Below are 25,494 nucleotides of genomic sequence, written 5' to 3'. Positions count from 1 at the left end.
TGCTTAGTTCTCCACCGAGTAGCTTCCTCTTCCGTTTGCAGTGCTTAGTTCTCCACCGAGTAGCTTCCTCTTCCGTTTGCAGTGCTTAGTTCTCCACCGAGTAGCTTCCTCTTCCGTTTGCAGTGCTTAGTTCTCCACCGAGTAGCTTCCTCTTCCGTTTGCAGTGCTTAGTTCTCCACCGAGTAGCTTCCTCTTCCGTTTGCAGTGCTTAGTTCTCCACCGAGTAGCTTCCTCTTCCGTTTGCAGTGCTTAGTTCTCCACCGAGTAGCTTCCTCTTCCGTTTGCAGTGCTTAGTTCTCCACCGAGTAGCTTCCTCTTCCGTTTGCAGTGCTTAGTTCTCCACCGAGTAGCTTCCTCTTCCGTTTGCAGTGCTTAGTTCTCCACCGAGTAGCTTCCTCTTCCGTTTGCAGTGCTTAGTTCTCCACCGAGTAGATTCCTCTTCCGTTTGCAGTGCTTAGTTCTCCACCGAGTAGCTTCCTCTTCCGTTTGCAGTGCTTAGTTCTCCACCGAGTAGCTTCCTCTTCCGTTTGCAGTGCTTAGTTCTCCACCGAGTAGCTTCCTCTTCCGTTTGCAGTGCTTAGTTCTCCACCGAGTAGCTTCCTCTTCCGTTTGCAGTGCTTAGTTCTCCACCGAGTAGCTTCCTCTTCCGTTTGCAGTGCTTAGTTCTCCACCGAGTAGCTTCCTCTTCCGTTTGCAGTGCTTAGTTCTCCACCGAGTAGCTTCCTCTTCCGTTTGCAGTGCTTAGTTCTCCACCGAGTAGCTTCCTCTTCCGTTTGCAGTGCTTAGTTCTCCACCGAGTAGCTTCCTCTTCCGTTTGCAGTGCTTAGTTCTCCACCGAGTAGCTTCCTCTTCCGTTTGCAGTGCTTAGTACTCCACCGAGTAGCTTCCTCTTCCGTTTGCAGTGCTTAGTACTCCACCGAGTAGCTTCCTCTTCCGTTTGCAGTGCTTAGTTCTCCACCGAGTAGCTTCCTCTTCCGTTTGCAGTGCTTAGTACTCCACCGTGTAGTTTCCTCTTCCGTTTGCAGTGCTTAGTACTCCACCGAGTAGCTTCCTCTTCCGTTTGCAGTGCTTAGTACTCCACCGAGTAGCTTCCTCTTCCGTTTGCAGTGCTTAGTTCTCCACCGAGTAGCTTCCTCTTCCGTTTGCAGTGCTTAGTTCTCCACCGAGTAGCTTCCTCTTCCGTTTGCAGTGCTTAGTACTCCACCGAGTAGCTTCCTCTTCCGTTTGCAGTGCTTAGTTCTCCACCGAGTAGCTTCCTCTTCCGTTTGCAGTGCTTAGTACTCCACCGTGTAGTTTCCTCTTCCGTTTGCAGTGCTTAGTACTCCACCGAGTAGCTTCCTCTTCCGTTTGCAGTGCTTAGTACTCCACCGAGTAGCTTCCTCTTCCGTTTGCAGTGCTTAGTACTCCACCGAGTAGCTTCCTAAACAAGCTGTTCTGCATGGATGCTGTAAGAGCCTCAATATAGATCTAAAAACCGTGATTTCTTATTATATTTACAGAATAAAGAATATAGACCATAACAGATGTAGACAGATGGGTATCAGGGTTGGGTCTCTTTACATTTACATTCAGTATTTTGGAATACTAATAATTTTGGAATCATGAGCACAATTTCAGTTTATTTCCTGCTAGGTAAATACTGAGGTAGATCAGAAGAGGACAGACACGGCCAGACTGACAGATGTTATTGAGGTAGATCAGAGGAGGACGGTCAGACAGACACGGCCAGACTGACAGAGGTTATTGAGATAGATCAGAGGAGGACGGTCAGACAGACACGGCCAGACTGACAGAGGTTATTGAGGTAGATCAGAGGAGGACGGTCAGACAGACACGGCCAGACTGACAGAGGTTATTGAGATAGATCAGAGGAGGACGGTCAGACAGACACGGCCAGACTGACAGAGGTTACCCTGATGATGATCCTCTCGGAGGCCTGCGCGGCCACCGTGAAGCTCTGACTGTGGGCCTGGGCCTGCAACGCCACCACCAACATGAAGTACCTATGGAGCAAAACAATTCATCACAGATTTGTGTCTTTGTATTTCCATTACATGTATTTGACTGCCAAAAAGTAAAGTAAACACACTTTAAAGGGGCAATCTGCGATTCAAACAACAAGGGGATTGTTCGATCACAGATTTTTAACTTAGAATTCTCTGTCCATCCATCTCTCCATCTTTCCATCTCTCCCTCTGTCCATCTCTCCCTCTCTCCATCTCAAGACAGTTAAGAACAAATTATTTTTTCTTCCAATAACGGCCTACCAAGGAACAGTGGGTTAACTGCCTTGTTCAGGGGCAGAACGACAGATTTTTACCTCGTCAACTCGGGGATTTGATCAGGCAACCTTTCAGTTACTAGTCCAACACTCTAACCACGAGGCTACCTGCCGCCCCTCCACTCTAACCACTAGGCTACCTGCCGCCCCTCCACTCTAACCACTAGGCTACCTGGCCCTTTAGCTGTGACTATATTGCCGATATAGCACTGGTATTGCTGTATGCTGTAGTACCTCTGATCAGGGTTGGGTTTGCCTTTCTTCCTCATGTTATTGGCTGTGGTCTCGCTGAAGTGTAGTCGTCCCACTGTTACCTTGGTAACCTGCTCCGGGGGCAGTGTCACCCTGAAAACACACACATGACACTTTAACACTTTATATGCAGTATACCTTTTCCACTTAACCCTTTATATATAGTATTTACCTTGTCTACCTGCCTTAACCCCTGAGATAGAGTATTTACCTTGTCTACCTGCCTGAACCCCTAAGATAGAGTATTCACCTTGTCTACCTGCCTTAACCCCTGAGATAGAGTATTTACCTTGTCTACCTGCCTGAACCCCTGAGATAGAGTATTTACCTTGTCTACCTGCCTTAACCCCTGAGATAGAGTATTCACCTTGTCTACCTGCCTTAACCCCTGAGATAGAGTATTCACCTTGTCTACCTGCCTTAACCCCTGAGATAGAGTATTCACCTTGTCTACCTGCCTTAACCCCTGAGATAGAGTATTCACCTTGTCTACCTGCCTTAACCCCTGAGATAGAGTATTCACCTTGTCTACCTGCCTTAACCCCTGAGATAGAGTATTCACCTTGTCTACCTGCCTTAACCCCTGAGATAGAGTATTCACCTTGTCTACTTGCCTTAACCCCTGAGATAGAGTATTTACCTCCCTCTGTGATGGACCTATTTACATCTGAGTAATTTAGCAGATGCTCTTAACAAGAGGGATCACAATCATTCTCTAACTAATACACAAATCAGAAGACTGAGACTCACAGTACTGGTTTCAAGGGTCTCTACTCACAGTACTGGTTTGAAGGGTCTCTACTCACAGTACTGGTTTGAAGGGTCTCTACTCACAGTACTGGTTTGAAGGGTCTCTACTCACAGTACTGGTTTGAAGGGTCTCTACTCACAGTACTGGTTTGAAGGGTCTCTACTCACAGTACTGGTTTGAAGGGTCTCTACTCACAGTACTGGTTTGAAGGGTCTCTACTCACAGTACTGGTTTGAAGGGTCTCTACTCACAGTACTGGTTTGAAGGGTCTCTCTACTCACAGTACTGGTTTGAAGGGTCTCTACTCACAGTACTGGTTTGAAGGGTCTCTCTACTCACAGTACTGGTTTGAAGGGTCTCTACTCACAGTACTGGTTTGAAGGGTCTCTACTCACAGTACTGGTTTGAAGGGTCTCTACTCACAGTACTGGTTTGAAGGGTCTCTACTCACAGTACTGGTTTGAAGGGTCTCTACTCACAGTACTGGTTTGAAGGGTCTCTACTCACAGTACTGGTTTGAAGGGTCTCTCTACTTACAGTACTGGTTTGAAGGGTCTCTACTCACAGTACTGGTTTGAAGGGTCTCTCTACTCACAGTACTGGTTTGAAGGGTCTCTTGCTGCGGTCTGACTGGGACTGCTCCACGTTGATGGACTGGTTCATGGCTTCCAGCTGGGAGACAACACAGGAGAGGGTTCGGTCAGTTGATGGAAGAAAGTAGCATTACATTAAATCAATCCCTGGGCCCTTCCTCCTGTAGCTCTGAAGGGATTGGATAGGTGGCCAAAACTCCCCCTTGCTAACCCGAAGGCAAGCTGAACCAATCACCATTTTGTCTAAAACCTATCCAATTATCTTACAGCTATAGGAAGGACGTCAGCGAGAAGGTAAAGGCTAGGGGATGATTAGGCATTCACAAACTGGATCACCTCCCTCACCTTAACCCCGTTGAGTTTGAGATAGAAGCAGTCGATTGGCTGGAGGCCATCGCTGGTCTTGATGTACTTGGGATCTCCCAGCATGCCGCAGTACACGGTGACCTGGAAGTGATTTTTCTTCTGACAGACGAAGGCGTCGTCCGCCAGGGAAAAGTTAAAGCCTTTATCTGCGTCGACTCGATAGGTGAGCATTGGACTAGAGAGGGAGGGAGGGAGGGAGGGAGTGGGAGATGGACAGAGGGAGGGAGGGAGGGAGGGAGGGAGGGAGGGAGGGAGGGAGGGAGGGAGGGAGGGAGGGAGAGATGGACAGAGGGAGAGATGGAGGGAGGGAGGGAGGGAGGGGGAGATGGACAGAGGGAGGGAGGGAGGGAGGGAGGGAGGGAGGGAGGGAGGGAGGGAGGGAGGGAGGGAGGGAGAGAGGGAGAGATGGACAGAGGGAGAGATGGAAAGAGGGGGAGATGGAGAGAGGGGGAGATGGAGAGAGGGAGAGATGGAGAGAGGGAGAGATGGACAGAGGGAGAGATGGAAAGAGGGAGAGGTGGAAAGAGGGAGAGATGGAGAGAGGGAGAGATGGAGAGAGGGAGAGATGGAGAGAGGGAGAGATGGATGGACAGAGGGAGAGATGGATGGACAGAGGGAGAGATGGATGGACAGAGGGAGAGATGGACAGAGGGAGAGATGGAGAGAGGGAGAGAGGGAGAGATGGAGAGAGGGAGAGATGGAGAGAGGGAGAGATGGATGGACAGAAAATTCTATAAGGGTTTGTCAATATTTTCATAGAAGTTCATCATACTGTTCATACTGTACGTTCTCTATCTTTGTACTCGCAGTCCTTGAGTTAAATATGGAGGAGTGAATGAAAAAAGAGGTCTGTGTAAAAGGGATTGGTTCACATCTGCCTGGCTACCCGAACTCTTTGCTCCGGCCAACAGATGTTAGATTCTTCTACTCAATGAGTCTGGATCTGAGAACCTCCCTGACGATTTCTAGAACACAAACACATTCTAACCATTCTGATTGGTCCAATAAAACGATGGGTTGAGCAAGAGCCAGAACACACCCGGGTAAAGTGGTGTTCTGAAAATGTGTCATTGGCTTTGATACTCCTGATTGGCTAGAGGCAAGGTTCACATAGGTTCATCGATTATCAAGGACCTCTGCCCAGTACCCTGCCCTCTGCCCAGTACCCTGCCCTCTGCCCAGTACCCTGCCCTCTGCCCAGTACCCTGCCCTCTGCCCAGTACCCTGCCCTCTGCCCAGTACCCTGCCCTCTGCCCAGTACCCTGCGCTATGCCCAGTACCCTGCCCTCTGCCCAGTATCCTGCCCTATGCCCAGTACCCTGCCCTCTGCCCAGTATCCTGCCCTCTGCCCAGTACCCTGCCCTCTGCCCAGTACCCTGCCCTCTGCCCAGTACCCTGCCCTCTGCCCAGTACCCTTCCCTCTGCCCAGTACCCTGCCCTCTGCCCAGTACCTTGCCCTATGCCCAGTACCCTGCCCTCTGCCCAGTACCCTGCCCTCTGCCCAGTACCCTGCCCTCTGCCCAGTACCCTGCCCTCTGCCCAGTACCCTGCCCTCTGCCCAGTACCCTGCCCTCTGCCCAGTACCCTGCCCTCTGCCCAGTACCCTGCCCTCTGCCCAGTACCCTGCCCTCTGCCCAGTACCCTGCCCTCTGCCCAGTACCCTGCTCTCTGCCCAGTACCCTGCCCTCTGCCCAGTACCCTGCCCTCTGCCCAGTACCCTGCCCTCTGCCCAGTACCCTGCCCTCTGCCCAGTACCCTGCCCTCTGCCGAGTATCCTGCCCTCTGCCCAGTACCCTGCCCTCTGCCCAGTACCCTGCCCTCTGCCCAGTACCCTGCCCTCTGCCCAGTACCCTGCCCTCTGCCCAGTACCCTGCCCTCTGCCCAGTACCCTGCCCTCTGCCCAGTACCCTGCCCTCTGCCCAGTACCCTGCCCTCTGCCCAGTACCCTGCCCTCTGCCCAGTATCCTGCCCTCTGCCCAGTACCCTGGCCTCTGCCCAGTACCCTGGCCTCTGCCCAGTACCCTGCCCTCTGCCCAGTACCCTGCCCTCTGCCCAGTATCCTGCCTTCTGCCCAGTACCCTGCCCTCTGCCCAGTACTCTGCCCTCTGCCCAGTACACTGCCCAGTACCCTGCCCTCTGCCCAGTATCCTGCCCTCTGCCCAGTACCCTGCCCTCTGCCCAGTACCCTGCCCTCTGCCCAGTATCCTGCCCTCTGCCCAGTACCCTGCCCTCTGCCCAGTACCCTGCCCTCTGCCCAGTACACTGCCCAGTACCCTGCCCTCTGCCCAGTATCCTGCCCTCTGCCCAGTACCCTGCCCTCTGCCCAGTACCCTGCTCTCTGCCCAGTACCCTGCCCTCTGCCCAGTACCCTGCCCTCTGCCCAGTACCCTGCCCTCTGCCCAGTACCCTTCCCTCTGCCCAGTACCCTGCCCTCTGCCCAGTATCCTGCCCTCTGCCCAGTACCCTGCCCTCTGCCCAGTACCCTGCCCTCTGCCCAGTACCCTGCCCTCTGCCCAGTACCCTGCCCTCTGCCCAGTACCCTGCCCTCTGCCCAGTATCCTGCCCTCTGCCCAGTATCCTGCCCTCTGCCCAGTACCCTGCCCTCTGCCCAGTATCCTGCCCTCTGCCCAGTACCCTGCCCTCTGCCCAGTATCCTGCCCTCTGCCCAGTACCCTGCCCTCTGCCCAGTACCCTGCCCTCTGCCCAGTACACTGCCCAGTACCCTGCCCTCTGCCCAGTACCCTGCCCTCTGCCCAGTATCCTGCCCTCTGCCCAGTACCCTGCCCTCTGCCCAGTACCCTGCCCTCTGCCCAGTACACTGCCCAGTACCCTGCCCTCTGCCCAGTACCCTGCCCTCTGCCCAGTACCCTGCCCTCTGCCCAGTACCCTGCCCTCTGCCCAGTACCCTGCCCTCTGCCCAGTACCCTGCCCTCTTCCCAGTATCCTGCCCTGAGTATTCTACCTTGCACCTTAGGGACTGCTGCCCTATGTACACTGGTCACTTATATAATGTGTACATACTATTTATATATCTACTGCTGTGCTAAATGTTAGATCATACATTTTAGTATTATTGTTTACTTGTTGACATTTACTGCACACACCATAACACCTGCTAAACACACACCATAACACCTGCTAAACACACACCATAACATCTGCTAAACACACACCATAACACCTGCTAAACACACACCATAACATCTGCTAAACACACACCATAACACCTGCTAAACACACACCATAACACCTGCTAAACACACACCATAACACCTGCTAAACACACACCATAACACCTGCTAAACACACACCATACCACCTGCTAAACTATGACGCGACTCATCAAATTTGATTTAATTTGAATAGATTCATCAAAAGGTTCATCAATATGTTCATCAATAGATTATTCAATAGATTATGTTCATCAATAGATTCATCAATAGATTCATCAATAGGTTCATCAATAGACTCATCAAAAGGTTCATCAATAGGTTCATCAATAGATTCATCAATAGGTTCATCAATAGGTTAATCAATAGGTTCATCAATAGGTTCATCAAAAGGTTCATCAATAGATTCATCAATAGGTTCATCAATAGGTTCATCAATAGATTCATCAATAGGTTCATCAATAGGTTCATCAATAGATTCATCAATAGATTCATCAATAGATTCATCAATAGATTCATCAATAGATTTGTCAATAGGTTCATATATACTACCGGTCAAGAGTTTGGACACACCTACTCATTCAAGGGTTTTTCTTTATTTGTACTATTTTCTACATTGTAGAATAATAGTGAAGACATTAAAACTATGAAATAACACATATGGAATCATGTAGTAACCAAAAAGTGTTAAACAAATCAAAATATATTTTATATTTGAGATTATTCAAATAGCCACCCTTTGCCTTGATGACAGCTATACACACTCTTAGCATTGTTGAAGACCTTACAGACTCCACTATGGTTTATGAGTCATGTTGAAGACCTTACAGACTCCACTATGGTTTATGAGTCATGTTGAAGACCTTACAGACTCCACTATGGTTTATGAGTCATGTTGAAGACCTTACAGACTCCACTATGGTTTATGAGTCATGTTGAAGACCTTACAGACTCCACTATGGTTTATGGGTCATGTTGAAGACCTTACAGACTCCACTGTGGTTTATGAGTCATGTTGAAGACCTTATAGACTCCACTATGGTTTATGAGTCATGTTGAAGACCTTACAGACTCCACTATGGTTTATGAGTCATGTTGAAGACCTTACAGACTCCACTGTGGTTTATGAGTCATGTTGAAGACCTTATAGACTCCACTATGGTTTATGAGTCATGTTGAAGACCTTACAGACTCCACTATGGTTTATGAGTCATGTTGAAGACCTTACAGACTCCACTATGGTTTATGAGTCATGTTGAAGACCTTACAGACTCCACTATGGTTTATGAGTCATGTTGAAGACCTTACAGACTCCACTATGGTTTATGAATCATGTTGAAGACCTTACAGACTCCACTATGGTTTATGAGTCATGTTGAAGACCTTACAGACTCCACTATCGTTTATGAGTCATGTTGAAGACCTTACAGACTCCACTATGGTTTATGAGTCATGTTGAAGACCTTACAGACTCCACTATGGTTTATGAGTCATGTTGAAGACCTTACAGACTCCACTATGGTTTATGAGTCATGTTGAAGACCTTACAGACTCCACTATGGTTTATGAGTCATGTTGAAGACCTTACAGACTCCACTATGGTTTATGAGTCATGTTGAAGACCTTACAGACTCCACTATGGTTTATGAGTCATGTTGAAGACCTTACAGACTCCACTATGGTTTATGAGTCATGTTGAAGACCTTACAGACTCCACTATGGTTTATGAGTCATGTTGAAGACCTTACAGACTCCACTATGGTTTATGAGTCATGTTGAAGACCTTACAGACTCCACTATGGTTTATGAGTCATGTTGAAGACCTTACAGACTCCACTATGGTTTATGAGTCATGTTGAAGACCTTACAGACTCCACTATGGTTTATGAGTCATGTTGAAGACCTTACAGACTCCACTATGGATTATGGGTCATGTTGAAGACCTTACAGACTCCACTATGGTTTATGAGCCATGTTGAAGACCTTACAGACTCCACTATGGTTTATGAGTCATGTTGAAGACCTTACAGACTCCACTATGGTTTATGGGTCATGTTGAAGACCTTACAGACTCCACTATGGTTTATGAGTCATGTTGAAGACTTTACAGACTCCACTATGGTTTATGAGTCATGTTGAAGACCTTACAGACTCCACTATGGTTTATGGGTCATGTTGAAGACCTTACAGACTCCACTATGGTTTATGAGTCATGTTGAAGACCTTACAGACTCCACTATGGTTTATGAGTCATGTTGAAGACCTTACAGACTCCACTATGGTTTATGGGTCATGTTGAAGACCTTACAGACTCCACTATGGTTTATGAGTCATGTTGAAGACCTTACAGACTCCACTATGGTTTATGAGTCATGTTGAAGACCTTACAGACTCCACTATGGTTTATGAGTCATGTTGAAGACCTTACAGACTCCACTATGGTTTATGAGTCATGTTGAAGACCTTACAGACTCCACTATGGTTTATGAGTCATGTTGAAGACCTTACAGACTCCACTATGGTTTATGAGTCATGTTGAAGACCTTACAGACTCCACTATGGTTTATGAGTCATGTTGAAGACCTTACAGACTCCACTATGGTTTATGAGTCATGTTGAAGACCTTAGTCTCCACTTACGAGGATAAAGAGTATTCCTAATCATGTTATACTCCATATATTTCATCAAGATTATATTTTAAACGTGAGTGAAACAGCTAAGATGAGCCACCTGTTGATGACAATAACCTAATGGTATGCACTACACACCACCCACCGCTTATCCCTCAATCTCAGACTTCCCAGTTCGGCATACCAATGTCCACAAGTAGGTGTTAGTACATTTATCCTCCCCTCCTCTCTTTCTTCACCCTCCTCCATCCCCTCCTCTTCCCTTGTTATCTACCTCCGTCTCCTCCCCTCATACTCTTTCGTAACCGAAACCCTGCTCTTACTCACTCCCCCGCATCACTCACTTCCAAGGAATCTTTAAAAAGTTCCTTCTCTGGATCATTCTGTTCTCCCCTCTCCTTCCTGAATCTCTCTCTCTCTCTCTCTCTCTCTCTCTCTCTCTCTCTCTCTCTCTCTCTCTCTCTCTCTCTCTCTCTCTCTCTCTCTCTCTCTCTCTCTCTCTCTCTCTCTCTCTCTCTCTCTCTCTCTCTCTCTCTCTCTCTCTCTCTCTCTCTCTCTCTCTCTCTCTCTCTCTCTCTCTCTCTGCTGTATAAATTATATCCTTGTCAATATCTTTTTTCTCATGAAAACAAACAGATATCATATTAATTTACATATGGTAGCCTATGAATTAATCAAAGAGCAAAAGGGTTTAAGTCTAGTTAAGCGTGCAGAGAGACACCTACAGCTCTTTGCAGTTGACGTCATATAATGGCGTCCACTTGTTCTGCTGGTGCGGCTGCCATTTTATACCCTGGTAGCTCGGGTCCAGGTAGGAGTTATCAGCATCCGCCATCAACCCTGGGCCAGAAACAATGTCTACTGGGTAAGGGGGAAACACAAGATCACTTGTTAATCTGCACATTGTTATGTATTTAATTCAAAATAAAAGCATGAGCTGATGTACAACCCAAAAATGTTTGTAGGTGCTGACTAACAGAGAGTAATTAATGATAAAAAAATCTATATACTGTAATGGGTAAACATAAACATCACAACCATCATACCATCATAACCATCATATCATAACATCATGACATCATAACATCATGACATCATAACATCATACCATCATAACCATTATAACATTATAACATTATAACATCATAACATCATAACCATCATATCATAACCATCATATCATAACCATTATAACCATTATAACCATTATAACCATTATAACCATCATAACCATCATAACATCATAACATCATAACCATTATAACCATTATAACCATCATAACCATCATAAAATCATAACATCATAACCATCATAACCATTATAACATCATAACATTATAACCATCATCATAACCATCATAACATCATACCATCATAACCATCATATCATAACATCATAACATCATACCATTATAACCATCATATCATAACCATTATAACCATCATAACCATCATAACATCATAACATCATATCATCATAACCATCATAACATCATAACATCATAACATCATAACCATTATAACATCATAATAATATGGTTATGATGTTATAATGGTTATGATGTTATGATGTTATGATGGTTATGATGGTTATAATGGTTATAATGGTTATGATATGATGGTTATAATGGTATGATGGTTATGATGTTATGATGGTTATGATGTTCTGATGGTTATGATGTTATGATGGTTATAATGGTTATAATGGTTATGATGGTTATGATGGTTATAATGGTTATAATGGTTATAATGGTTATGATGTTATGATGTTATGATGGTTATGATGGTTATGATGTTATGATGTTATAATGGTTATAATGGTTATAATGGTTATGATGTTATGATGTTATGATGGTTATAATGGTTATAATGGTTATGATGGTTATGATGTTATGATGTTATGATGGTTATGATGGTTATGATGTTATGATGTTATAATGGTTATAATGGTTATAATGGTTATGATGTTATGATGTTATGATGGTTATAATGGTTATAATGGTTATGATGGTTATGATGTTATGATGGTTATAATGGTTATAATGGTTATAATGGTTATGATGGTTATGATGGTTATAATGGTTATAATGGTTATAATGGTTATAATGGTTATAATGGTAATGCTTACCAATTACATTGTTTTGAGCATACATAGACTGTGTGACTTTCTTCTTTAATTCCCAACATGTTGCCAAGGCAACAGAACAGGGAAGAGTGGAGGGAGGCCACTGTGGCCTGATGTTTCAGAAGAGGAGTATGTATGTGTGTTTTATACCTAAAGGTGTATTTTTGGATTAATGTGTGAGGGCATGCATTTGATAGTATGTTGGGATATAAGAATGGCGTAATTTTGGAAAGAGAGAGAGAGAGCGAGAGAGAGCGAGAGAGAGTGAGAGAGAGCGAGAGAGAGTGAGAGAGAGAGAGAGAGAGAGAGAGAGAGAAAATAAGACAGTCAGAGAGAGAGAGAGAGAGAGAGAGAGAGAGAGAGAGAGAGAGAGAGAGAGAGAGAGAGAGAGAGAGAGAGCGAGAAGGTCAGAGAGACAGAGAGAAAGAAAGAGAGAGAGAGAGACAGAGAGAAAGAAAGAGAGAGAGAGACAGACAAAGATATGCCTGCCTACCTGGATCTTGTTTGATGATACCTGTGAGGATCTGAGAGTTGAGTGTGCCGTTAGGACCATCAGAATGTTTCCTCTTCTTGGCCTGGTGGACTGCTATCCCACTGTAAACACACACATAAACACAAACACATGTACGGAACGTAAGCATTTTCATCCAGAGATCAAGATTGATCGATCAACAGAAACACGAGATGGAGGGCACCCCTCTCTGGTCTTCCCGAAAACCATTCATCGCTTTCTCTCCTGATCACACCTTCCCTCTCCTACAGCCTAAATTCCTCCCTCCATTCCTACTTCTCTCCCTCCATTCCTCCCTCCATTCCTCCCTCCATTCCATCCATTCCTCCCTCCATTCCTCCCTCCATTCCTCCCTCCATTCCTCCCTCCATTCCTCCCTCCATCCCTCCCTCCATTCCTCCCTACATTCCTCCCTCCATTCCTCCCTCCATTCCTCCATCCATTCCTCCATCCATTCCTCCATCCATTCCTCCCTCCATTCCTCCCTCCATTCCTCCATCCATTCCTCCATCCATTCCTCCCTACATTCCTCCCTCCATTCCTCCATCCATTCCTCCCTCCATTCCTCCATCCATTCCTCCATCCATTCCTCCATCCATTCCTCCATCCATTCCTCCATCCATTCCTCCATCCATTCCTCCCTCCATTCCTCCCTCTATTCCTCCCTCCATTCCTCCCTCCATTCCTCCATCCATTCCTCTATCCATTCCTCTATCCATTCCTCCCTCCATTCCTCCCTCCATTCCTCCCTCCATTCCTCTATCCATTCCTCTATCCATTCCTCTATCCATTCCTCCATCCATTCCTCCATCCATTCCTCCCTCCATTCCTCCCTCCATTCCTCCATCCATTCCTCTATCCATTCCTCTATCCATTCCTCTATCCATTCCTCCATCCACTCCTCCATCCACTCCTCCCTCCATTCCTCCCTCCATTCCTCCCTCCATTCCTCCATCCATTCCTCCATCCATTCCTCCATCCATTCCTCTATCCATTCCTCCCTCCATCCATTCCTCCATCCATTCCTCCATCCATTCCTCCCTCCATTCCTCCCTCCATTCCTCTATCCATTCCTCTATCCATTCCTCCATCCATTCCTCCATCCATTCCTCCATCCATTCCTCTATCCATTCCTCTATCCATTCCTCTATCCATTCCTCCATCCATTCCTCCCTCCATTCCTCCCTCCATTCCTCCCTCCATTCCTCCCTCCATTCCTCCCTCCATTCCTCCCTCCATTCCTCCCTCCATTCCTCTATCCATTCCTCCCTCCATTCCTCCATCCATTCCTCCATCCATTCCTCCCTCCATTCCTCCCTCCATTCCTCCCTCCATTCCTCTATCCATTCCTCTATCCATTCCTCCATCCATTCCTCTATCCATTCCTCTATCCATTCCTCCATCCATTCCTCCATCCATTCCTCCCTCCATTCCTCCCTCCATTCCTCCATCCATTCCTCCCTCCATTCCTCCCTCCATTCCTCCATCCATTCCTCTGTCACGATCGTCTTGCGGTGAGAGATTGGACCAAGGCGCAGCGTGTGAAACATACATCTTCTTTTATTTAGAAGAGAGAAAACACGAAACGAACACTATACACAAACTAACAAAATAACAAAGTGACGACCGTGAAGCTATATAGACAAATAGTGCTGACACAAACACTACACATAGACAATTACCCACAAACGCATGATGCCTATGGCCGCCTTAAATATGGCTCCCAATCAGAGACAAATGAAAGACATCTGTGTCTGATTGAGAACCACTCAGGCAACCATAGACATACCTAGAAACATTCACTCAACACAAACCCATACACTAAACCCAACACCCCCTTTACCATATAACCACCCAAAACGAGACAAAACACAAACATTCCCCATGTCACACCCTGACATAACTAAAATAATAAAGAAAACAAAGAATACTAAGGCCAGGGCGTGACAGTACCCCCCCCAAAAGGTGCGGACTCCGGCCGCAAAACCTGACACAGAAAGGGAGGGTCCGGGGTGGGCCTTAATATGGCGGCGGCTCGCGTGCGGGACATGGCCCCCACTCCACCATTGTCAATATCCGCTTCGGTGTCTCTGGTAGATCCTGGCTGACTGGCGGATTCAGCAGATCCTGGTTGACTGGCGGCTCCGGCTGCTCATGGCTGGCGGTAGGCTCTGGCTGCTCATGGCTGGCGGGCGACTCTGGCTGCTCATGGCTGGCGGGCGACTCTGGCTGCTCATGGCTGGCGGGCGACTCTGGCTGCTCATGGCTGGCGGGCGACTCTGGCTGCTCATGGCTGGCGGGCGACTCTGGCTGCTCATGGCTGACGGGCGACTCTGGCTGCTCATGGCTGGCGGGCGGCTCTGGCTGCTCATGGCTGGCGGGCGGCTCTGGCTGCTCATGGCTGGCGGGCGGCTCTGGCTGATCCTGTCTGGCGGGCGGCTCGGGCTGATCCTGTCTGGCGGGCGGCTCGGGCTGATCCTGTCTGGCGGACGGCTCGGGCTGATCCTGTCTGGCGGGCGGTTCTGGCTGATCCTGTCTGGCGGGCGGCTCTGGCTGATCCTGTCTGGCGGGCGGCTCTGGCTGATCCTGTCTGGCGGGCGGCTCTGGCTGATCCTGTCTGGCGGGCGGCTCAGACGGTGCTTGGCAGACGGGCGGCTCAGACGGTGCTTGGCAGACGGGCGGCTCAGACGGTGCTTGGCAGACGGGGGGCTCTGACGGTGCTTGGCAGACGGGCGGCTCTGACGGTGCTTGGCAGACGGGCGGCTCTGACGGTGCTTGGCAGACTGGCAGCTCTGGCCGGCTGAGGCACACTGTATGCCTGGTGCGTGGTGCCGGAACTGGAGGTACCGGGCTAAGGACACGCACCTTCAGGCTAGTGCGGGGAGAAGGAACAGGGCATACTGGACCCTGGAGACGCACATTAGGCCTAGTGCGTGGTGCCGGTACTGGTGGTACCGGGCTGGGGACACGCATCTCAGGGCTAGTGCGGAGAGCAGCAACAGGACGCACAGGACTCTGGGGACACACAGGAAGCCTGGTGCGTGGTGTAGGCACTGGTTGTACTGGGCTGGGGCGGGGAGGTGGCGCCGGAAATACCGGACCGTGCAGGCGTACTGGCTCCCTTGAGCACTGAGCCTGCCCAACCTTACCTGGTTGTATGCTCCCCGTCGGCCGACCAGTGCGGGGAGGTGGAATAACCCGCACCGGGTTATGTAGGCGAACCGGGGACACCATGCGTAAGGCTGGTGCCATGTAAGCCGGCCCGAGGAGACGCACTGGTGACCAGATGCGTTGGGCCGGCTTCATGACATCCGGCTCATTCCTCAATCTAGCCCTGCCAGTGCGGGGAGGTGGAATAACCCGCACCGGGCTATGAACACGTACAGGAGACACCATGCGCTCTACTGCGTAACACGGTGTCTGCCCGTACTCTCGCTCTCCACGGTAAGTACAGGGAGTAGGCGCAGGTCTCCTACCTGACTTCGCCACACTCCCTTTTAGCCCCCCTCCCCAAAAATGTTTGGGCTGACTCACAGGCTTCCTACCGCGTCTTCGTGCTGCCTCCATTCGCCGGTATCCCTCCTCGCACTGCGCCAGAGAATCCCAGGCGGGCTCCGGCACTCGCCCTGGGTCGATCGCCCACCTGTCGATCTCCTCCCACGTAGTGTAGCCCAGATCCTGCTCCCATTGCCATAAATCCTGTGTGTATCGCTCCTGTTGCCGCTCGACACGCTGCTTGGTCCCGCGTTGGTGGGTAATTCTGTCACGATCGTCTTGCGGTGAGAGATTGGACCAAGGCGCAGCGTGTGAAACATACATCTTCTTTTATTTAGAAGAGAGAAAACACGAAACGAACACTATACACAAACTAACAAAATAACAAACTGACGACCGTGAAGCTATATAGACAAATAGTGCTGACACAAACACTACACATAGACAATTACCCACAAACGCATGATGCCTATGGCTGCCTTAAATATGGCTCCCAATCAGAGACAAATGAAAGACATCTGTGTCTGATTGAGAACCACTCAGGCAACCATAGACATACCTAGAAACATTCACTCAACACAAACCCATACACTAAACCCAACACCGCCTTTTACCATATAACCACCCAAAACGAGACAAAACACAAACATTCCCCATGTCACACCCTGACCTAACTAAAATAATAAAGAAAACAAAGAATACTAAGGCCAGGGCGTGACATCCTCCCTCCATTCCTCCCTCCATCCATTCCTCCCTCCATTCATCCCTCCATTCCTCCCTCCATTCCTCCCTCCATTCATCCCTCCATTCCTCCCTCCATTCCTCCATCCATTCCTCCCTCCATTCCTCCCTCCATTCATCCCTCCATTCCTCCATCCATTCCTCCATCCATTCCTCTATCCATTCCTCCATCCATTCCTCTATCCATTCCTCTATCCATTCCTCTATCCATTCCTCTATCCATTCCTCCATCCATTCCTCCATCCATTCCTCCATCCATTCCTCCCTCCATTCCTCCCTCCATTCATCCCTCCATTCCTCCATCCATTCCTCACTCCATTCCTCCCTCCATTCCTCCCTCCATTCCTCCCTCCATTCATCCCTCCATTCCTCCATCCATTCCTCCATCCATTCCTCTATCCATTCCTCTATCCATTCCTCTATCCATTCCTCTATCCATTCCTCCATCCATTCCTCCATCCATTCCTCCATCCATTCCTCCCTCCATTCCTCCCTCCATTCATCCCTCCATTCCTCCATCCATTCCTCCCTCCATTCCTCCATCCATTCCTCCCTCCATTCCTCCCTCCATTCCTCCCTCCATTCCTCCCTCCATTCATCCCTCCATTCCTCCCTCCATTCCTCCATCCATTCCTCCCTCCATTCCTCCCTCCATGAACCACCTCCTCCTGCTGCAGTAGATGGTGAAGCAATTCATTCCTACCTCCCTCCCTTCCTCCCTCCCTCCATCCCTCCTCCCTCCCCCCTCCCATCCTCCTTTCATCGCTCCATTCTACACCCATCACTCACTCTAGCCATGGTTTGGGGTGCTGCAGTAAGGATTGCAGAATCTACAGTATCTACAGTATCTATAGTATCTACAGTATCTATAGTATCTACAGTATCTATAGTATCTACAGTATCTACAGTATCTATAGTATCTACAGTATCTATAGTATCTACAGTATCTACAGTATCTACAGTATCTACAGTATCTATAGTATCTACAGTATCTACAGTATCTACAGTATCTATAGTATCTACAGTATCTATAGTATCTACAGTATCTATAGTATCTACAGTATCTACAGTATCTATAGTATCTATAGTATCTACAGTATCTATAGTATCTCAGTATCTATAGTATCTATAGTATCTATAGTATCTACAGTATCTATAGTATCTACAGTATCTATAGTATCTACAGTATCTACAGTATCTATAGTATCTACAGTATCTACAGTATCTATAGTATCTCAGTATCTACAGTATCTATAGTATCTACAGTATCTACAGTATCTACAGTATCTACAGTATCTATAGTATCTACAGTATCTACAGTATCTACAGTATCTATAGTATCTACAGTATCTATAGTATCTACAGTATCTATAGTATCTACAGTATCTATAGTATCTACAGTATCTACAGTATCTATAGTATCTATAGTATCTACAGTATCTATAGTATCTCAGTATCTATAGTATCTACAGTATCTATAGTATCTACAGGATCTCAGTATCTATAGTATCTACAGTATCTACAGTATCTCAGTATCTCAGTATCTATAGTATCTACAGTATCTATAGTATCTACAGTATCTATAGTATCTATAGTATCTAGAGTATCTATAGTATCTCAGTATCTACAGTATCTATAGTATCTATAGTATCTCAGTATCTACAGTATCTATAGTATCTATAGTATCTATAGTATCTACAGTATCTACAGTATCTCAGTATCTATAGTATCTACAGTATCTATAGTATCTATAGTATCTACAGTATCTACAGTATCTATAGTATCTATAGTATCTACAGTATCTACAGTATCTATAGTATCTACAGTATCTACAGTATCTACAGTATCTATAGTATCTACAGTATCTATAGTATCTACAGTATCTATAGTATCTACAGTAGGTATAGTATCTATAGTATCTCAGTAGCTATAGTCTCTATAGTATCTATAGTATCTATACAATATCTATAGTATCTACAGTATCTACAGTATCTCAGTATCTCAGTATCTATAGTATCTACAGTATCTACTGTTTCAACAGTCTCTACAGTATCTACAGTATCTATAGTATCTACAGTATCTATAGTATCTACAGTATCTATAGTATCTACAGTATCTACAGTATCTATAGTATCTATAGTATCTACAGTATCTATAGTATCTCAGTATCTATAGTATCTATAGTATCTACAGTATCTATAGTATCTACAGTATCTATAGTATCTACAGTATCTATAGTATCTACAGTATCTATAGTATCTACAGTATCTATAGTATCTACAGTATCTACAGTATCTATAGTATCTATAGTATCTACAGTATCTATAGTATCTCAGTATCTACAGTATCTATAGTATCTACAGTATCTACAGTATCTACAGTATCTATAGTATCTACAGTATCTACAGTATCTACAGTATCTATAGTATCTATAGTATCTACAGTATCTACAGTATCTACAGTATCTATAGTATCTCAGTACTATAGTCTCAGTATCTATAGTATCTACAGTATCTATAGTATCTACAGTATCTATAGTATCTACAGTATCTCAGTATCAGTATCTCACATAGTATCTACAGTATCTACAGTATCTATAGTATCTACAGGTATCTACAGTATCTATAGTATCTAGCAGTATCTACAGTATCTCAGTATCTACAGTATCTATAGTATCTACAGTATCTATAGTATCTACAGTATCTATAGTATCTACAGTATCTATAGTATCTAAGTATCTCAGTATCTAGAGTATTTAGAGTATCTACAGTATCTACAGTATCTATAGTATCTATAGTATCTCAGTATCTACAGTATCTATAGTATCTACAGTATCTATAGTATCTACAGTATCTCAGTATCTATAGTATCTACAGTATCTACAGTATCTCAGTATCTATAGTATCTACAGTATCTATAGTATCTATAGTATCTACAGTATCTACAGTATCTATAGTATCTACAGTATCTACAGTATCTACAGTATCTATAGTATCTACAGTATCTACAGTATCTACAGTATCTATAGTATCTACAGTATCTATAGTATCTACAGTATCTATAGTATCTACAGTATGTATAGTATCTATAGTATCTCAGTAGCTATAGTCTCTATAGTATCTATAGTATCTATACAATATCTATAGTATCTACAGTATCTACAGTATCTCAGTATCTCAGTATCTATAGTATCTACAGTATCTACTGTTTCAACAGTCTCTATAGTATCTACAGTATCTATAGTATCTACAGTATCTATAGTATCTACAGTATCTATAGTATCTACAGTATCTACAGTATCTATAGTATCTACAGTATCTATCGTATCTATAGTATCTCAGTATCTACAGTATCTATAGTATCTACAGTATCTATAGTATCTATAGTATCTATAGTATCTACAGTATCTACTGTTTCAACAGTCTCTATAGTATCTACAGTATCTATAGTATCTACAGTATCTATAGTATCTACAGTATCTACTGTTTCAACAGTATCTATAGTATCTACAGTATCTATAGTATCTATAGTATCTACAGTATCTATCGTATCTATAGTATCTCAGTATCTACAGTATCTATAGTATCTACAGTATCTATAGTATCTACAGTATCTATCGTATCTATAGTATCTCAGTATCTACAGTATCTATAGTATCTACAGTATCTATAGTATCTACAGTATCTACAGTATCTATAGTATCTACAGTATCTACTGTTTCAACAGTCTCTATAGTATCTACAGTATCTATAGTATCTACAGTATCTATAGTATCTACAGTATCTATAGTATCTATAGTATCTACAGTATCTATCGTATCTATAGTATCTCAGTATCTACAGTATCTATAGTATCTACAGTATCTATAGTATCTACAGTATCTATCGTATCTATAGTATCTCAGTATCTACAGTATCTATAGTATCTACAGTATCTACAGTACCTACAGTATCTACAGTATCTATAGTATCTACAGTATCTACAGTACCTACAGTATCTACAGTATCTATAGTATCTACAGTATCTACAGTATCTATAGTATCTACAGTATCTATAGTATCTATAGTATCTACAGTATCTACAGTATCTATAGTATCTACAGTATCTATAGTATCTACAGTATCTATCGTATCTATAGTATCTCAGTATCTACAGTATCTATAGTATCTACAGTATCTATAGTATCTACAGTATCTATAGTATCTCAGTATCTACAGTATCTATAGTATCTACTGTATCTATAGTATCTACAGTATCTATAGTATCTACAGTATCTACAGTATCTATAGTATCTACAGTATCTATAGTATCTATAGTATCTACAGTATCTATAGTATCTTAGTATCTATAGTATCTATAGTATCTACAGTATCTATAGTATCTACAGTATCTATAGTATCTACAGTATCTACAGTATCTATAGTATCTATAGTATCTACAGTATCTACAGTATCTATAGTATCTACAGTATCTACAGTATCTACAGTATCTATAGTATCTACAGTATCTACAGTATCTACAGTATCTATAGTATCTATAGTATCTACAGTATCTATAGTATCTACAGTATCTATAGTATCTACAGTATCTACAGTATCTATAGTATCTACAGTATCTATAGTATCTACAGTATCTACAGTATCTATAGTATCTCAGTATCTACAGTATCTATAGTATCTACAGTATCTACAGTATCTACAGTATCTACAGTATCTACAGTATCTATAGTATCTACAGTATCTATAGTATCTACAGTATCTATAGTATCTACAGTATCTATAGTATCTACAGTATCTACAGTATCTATAGTATCTATAGTATCTACAGTATCTATAGTATCTCAGTATCTATAGTATCTACAGTATCTATAGTATCTACAGGATCTCAGTATCTATAGTAGCTACAGTATCTACAGTATCTCAGTATCTCAGTATCTATAGTATCTACAGTATCTATAGTATCTACAGTATCTATAGTATCTAGAGTATCTAGAGTATCTATAGTATCTCAGTATCTACAGTATCTATAGTATCTATAGTATCTCAGTATCTACAGTATCTATAGTATCTACAGTATCTATAGTATCTACAGTGTCTCAATATCTATAGTATCTACAGTATCTACAGTATCTATAGTATCTCAGTATCTATAGTATCTATAGTATCTACAGTATCTATAGTATCTACAGTATCTATAGTATCTACCGTATCTATAGTATCTCAGTATCTACAGTATCTATAGTATCTACAGTATCTATAGTATCTACAGTATCTATAGTATCTACAGTATCTATAGTATCTACAGTATCTACAGTATCTATAGTATCTATAGTATCTACAGTATCTACAGTATCTATAGTATCTACAGTATCTATAGTATCTACAGTATCTATCGTATCTATAGTATCTCAGTATCTACAGTATCTATAGTATCTACAGTATCTATAGTATCTACAGTATCTATAGTATCTCAGTATCTACAGTATCTATAGTATCTACAGTATCTATAGTATCTACAGTATCTATAGTATCTACAGTATCTATAGTATCTATAGTATCTACAGTATCTATAGTATCTATAGTATCTACAGTATCTACAGTATCTACATTATCCCAGTATCTTCATCCTCCTCCCCTTCACATCTGCAGATGTTTCCAATTCATGAATTGTTTGGTTGATTGGTTCATTTGTTGATTGATCACTCACTCTGGCCCCTGTTGTGGGTGTTGCAATAGTTGTTGCAGCATCTGGCTCTGTTGCAGGTCCTGGCAACTCCCACTGGAGGTGGGACCAATGGGGTACTGCGAGATCATTGGCTCAGGCTTTAGGTACATGTCCCGGTGCATGTTTGGATAGCCATGGCCGTGCGGGGGGAGCGGCGGCGAGGTCATGTGACACATGTTCTCTGGTGTCATGGTCCTCAGCATGTGAGTGTCTGGAAGACAGGGAGAGAGACAGGGAGAAAGACAGGGAGGAAGACAGGAAGACAGGGAGGAAGACAGGGAGGAAGACAGGGAGGAAGACAGGGAGGAAGACAGGGAGAAAGACAGGGAGGAAGACAGGAAGACAGGGAGGAAGACAGGGAGGAAGACAGGGAGAAAGACAGGAAGACAGGGAGGAAAATAGGAAGACAGGGAGGAAGACAGGAAGGAAGACAGGGAGAAAGACAGGAAGACAGGGAGGAAGACAGGAAGGAAGACAGGGAGGAAGACAGGGAGGAAGACAGGGAGGAAGACAGGGAGGAAGACAGGGAGAAAGACAGGAAGACAGGGAGGAAGACAGGAAGACAGGAAGGAAGACAGGGAGGAAGACAGGGAGAAAGATAGGGAGGAAGACAGGAAGACAGGGAGGAAGACATTTTTATGTAGTATTATCAAGTTCTGACTGTTCTGATCATCATACTGTATCATCTGATGGACAAAGCGAAAATAGTTTTTTAGAATTTTTTTTAGACAATATTTTCACAAGTATTCAGGTCCTTTGCTATGGGACTCGAACTTGAGCTCAGGTTTCGTTTGATCATCCTTGAGATGTTTTTAAATTCAATTGATTGGACATGATTTGGAAAGACGCACACCTGTCTATATAAGGTCCCACAGTTGACAGTGCATGTCAGAGCAAAAACTAAGCCATGAGGTCGTAGGAATTGTCCGTAGAGCGTCGAGACAGGATTGTGTCAAGGCACAGATCTGGGGAAGGGTACCAAAACATTTCTACAGCATTGAAGGTCCCCAAATACACAGTGGCCTCCATCATTCTTAAATGGAAGAAGTTTGGAACCACCAGACTCTTCCTAGAGCTGGATGCCCGGCCAAACTGAGCAATCGGAGGGGAAGGGCCTTGGTCAGTGAGGTGACCAAGAACCTGATGGTTCCTCTGTGGAGATGGGAGAACCTTCCAGAAGGACAACCATCTCTGCAGCACTCCACCAATCAGGCCTTTATGGTAGAGTGGCCAGACGGAAGCCACTCCTCAGTACAATGCTCATGACATCCCGCTTGGAGTTTTCCAAAAGGTACCTAAAGACTCTCAGACCATGAGAAACAAGATTTAACTCCTTGGCCTGAAACCCTAGTGTCACGTCCAGAAGAAACCTGGCACCATCCCTACGGTGAAGCATGGTGGTGGCAGCATCACGCTGTGGGATGTTTTTCAGCAGCAGGGACTGGGAGACTAGTCAGGATCGAGGCAATGATGAACGGAGCAAAGTACAGAGAGATCATTGATGAAAACCTGCTCCAGAGTGCTCAAGACCTCAGACTGGGGCGAAGGTTCACCTTCTAACAGGACAACGACCCTAAGCACACAGCCAAGACAACGCAGGAGTGGCTTCTGGACAAGTCTCTGAATGTCTTTGAGTGGCCCAGCCAGAGCCTGGACTTGAACCCGATCGAACATCTCTGGAGAGACCTGAAAATAGCTGTGCAGCGACGCTCCCCATCCAACCTGACAAAGCTTGAGAGGATCTGCAGAGAAGAAAGGGAGAATCTCCCCAAATACAGGTGTGCAAAGATTGTAGCGTCCTTCCCAAGAAGACTTGAGGCTGTAATCGCTGCCAAAGGTGCTTCAACAAATTACTGAGTAAAGAGTCTGAATACTTATGTAAATGTGATATTTCTATTTTTTCTTTTTAATCAATTAGCAAAACTTCAGAAAACCTGTGCTTTGCTTTGTCGTTATGGGGATTTGTGTTTAGATTGATGAGGAAAAAAATACAATGTATTCAATTTTAGAATAAGGCTGTGACGTAACAAAATGTGGAAAAAGTCAAGGGGTCTGAATACTCTCCGAAGGCACTGTCCATAAAAATGTATGTATATATACAATAGAAGTTCCCAGTCCTGGTTATCACTTAGTCTGATAACTTGACCCAAATACACTGAAGACGGACCCAGGATCAAACCAGGGTTCCTACCCTGATTATCACTTAGTCTGATAACTTGACCCAAATACACTGAAGACAGACCCAGGATCAAACCAGGGTTCCTACCCTGATTATCACTTAGTCTGATAACTTTGGAAGACCCAAATACAATAAAGACAGACCCAGAGTCAAACCAGGGTTCCTAGACAGACACAGGATCTGTCACGACTTCCGCCGAAGTCGGTCCCTCTCCTTGTTCGGGCGGTGTTCGGCGGTCGACGTCACCGGTCTTCTAGCCATCGATGATCCATCTTTCATTTTCCATTGGTTTTGTCTTTATTTTCTACACACCTGGTTTTCATTATCCAATTACATGTTCATGTATTTAACCCTCTGTTTCCCCCATGTTTGTTGTGCGTGATTATATCTATGTTCAGTTCGGTTCATGGTGGCTGGTTTTTCGACGGGTGCTGTGTTCAACCATGTGTAATATTTACCGTTGGTTATTGGTCAAGTGTATTGTTATCTTGTGCCTTTATTTTGAGTAAAGCTCATTTTGCTCTCCTCTTCATGCACCAGCTACACTCACCTTCTGACACGATCAAACCAGGGATCCTAGTCCTGATTATCACTTAGTCTGATAACTTGACCCAAATACACTGAAGACAGACACAGGATCAAACCAGCGTTCTTTGTCCAGTGTATTTGGTGTTTT

General features: G+C 44.7%; 1 protein-coding gene across 5 annotated transcripts in view; it reads right to left on the bottom strand.

The window, feature by feature from the left end:
- Positions 1 to 25,494, bottom strand: part of myrf (myelin regulatory factor) — a 117,831-nt gene that overhangs the window by 39,147 nt on the left and 53,190 nt on the right. For 2 of the 5 annotated variants that reach the window (XM_071415628.1, XM_071415632.1), the window contains exons 5-11: positions 22,622 to 22,850; positions 12,662 to 12,762; positions 10,769 to 10,904; positions 4,223 to 4,418; positions 3,880 to 3,956; positions 2,516 to 2,626; positions 1,904 to 2,003 (exon numbers count right to left, since the gene is read on the bottom strand). In XM_071415628.1, coding sequence (XP_071271729.1) covers positions 1,904 to 2,003; positions 2,516 to 2,626; positions 3,880 to 3,956; positions 4,223 to 4,418; positions 10,769 to 10,904; positions 12,662 to 12,762; positions 22,622 to 22,850 — 950 coding nt within the window. The remainder of the gene's footprint in view (positions 1 to 1,903; positions 2,004 to 2,515; positions 2,627 to 3,879; positions 3,957 to 4,222; positions 4,419 to 10,768; positions 10,905 to 12,661; positions 12,763 to 22,621; positions 22,851 to 25,494) is intronic. The other 3 variants (XM_071415630.1, XM_071415629.1, XM_071415631.1) reach the window with 3 other exon arrangements.

The sequence above is a fragment of the Salvelinus alpinus genome, chromosome 9 (assembly GCF_045679555.1).
Source record: "Salvelinus alpinus chromosome 9, SLU_Salpinus.1, whole genome shotgun sequence".
Classification (NCBI taxonomy): domain Eukaryota; kingdom Metazoa; phylum Chordata; class Actinopteri; order Salmoniformes; family Salmonidae; genus Salvelinus; species Salvelinus alpinus.
Note: the sequence above shows the minus strand (reverse complement) of the source record. Positions and strands in the feature narration are given on the sequence as shown.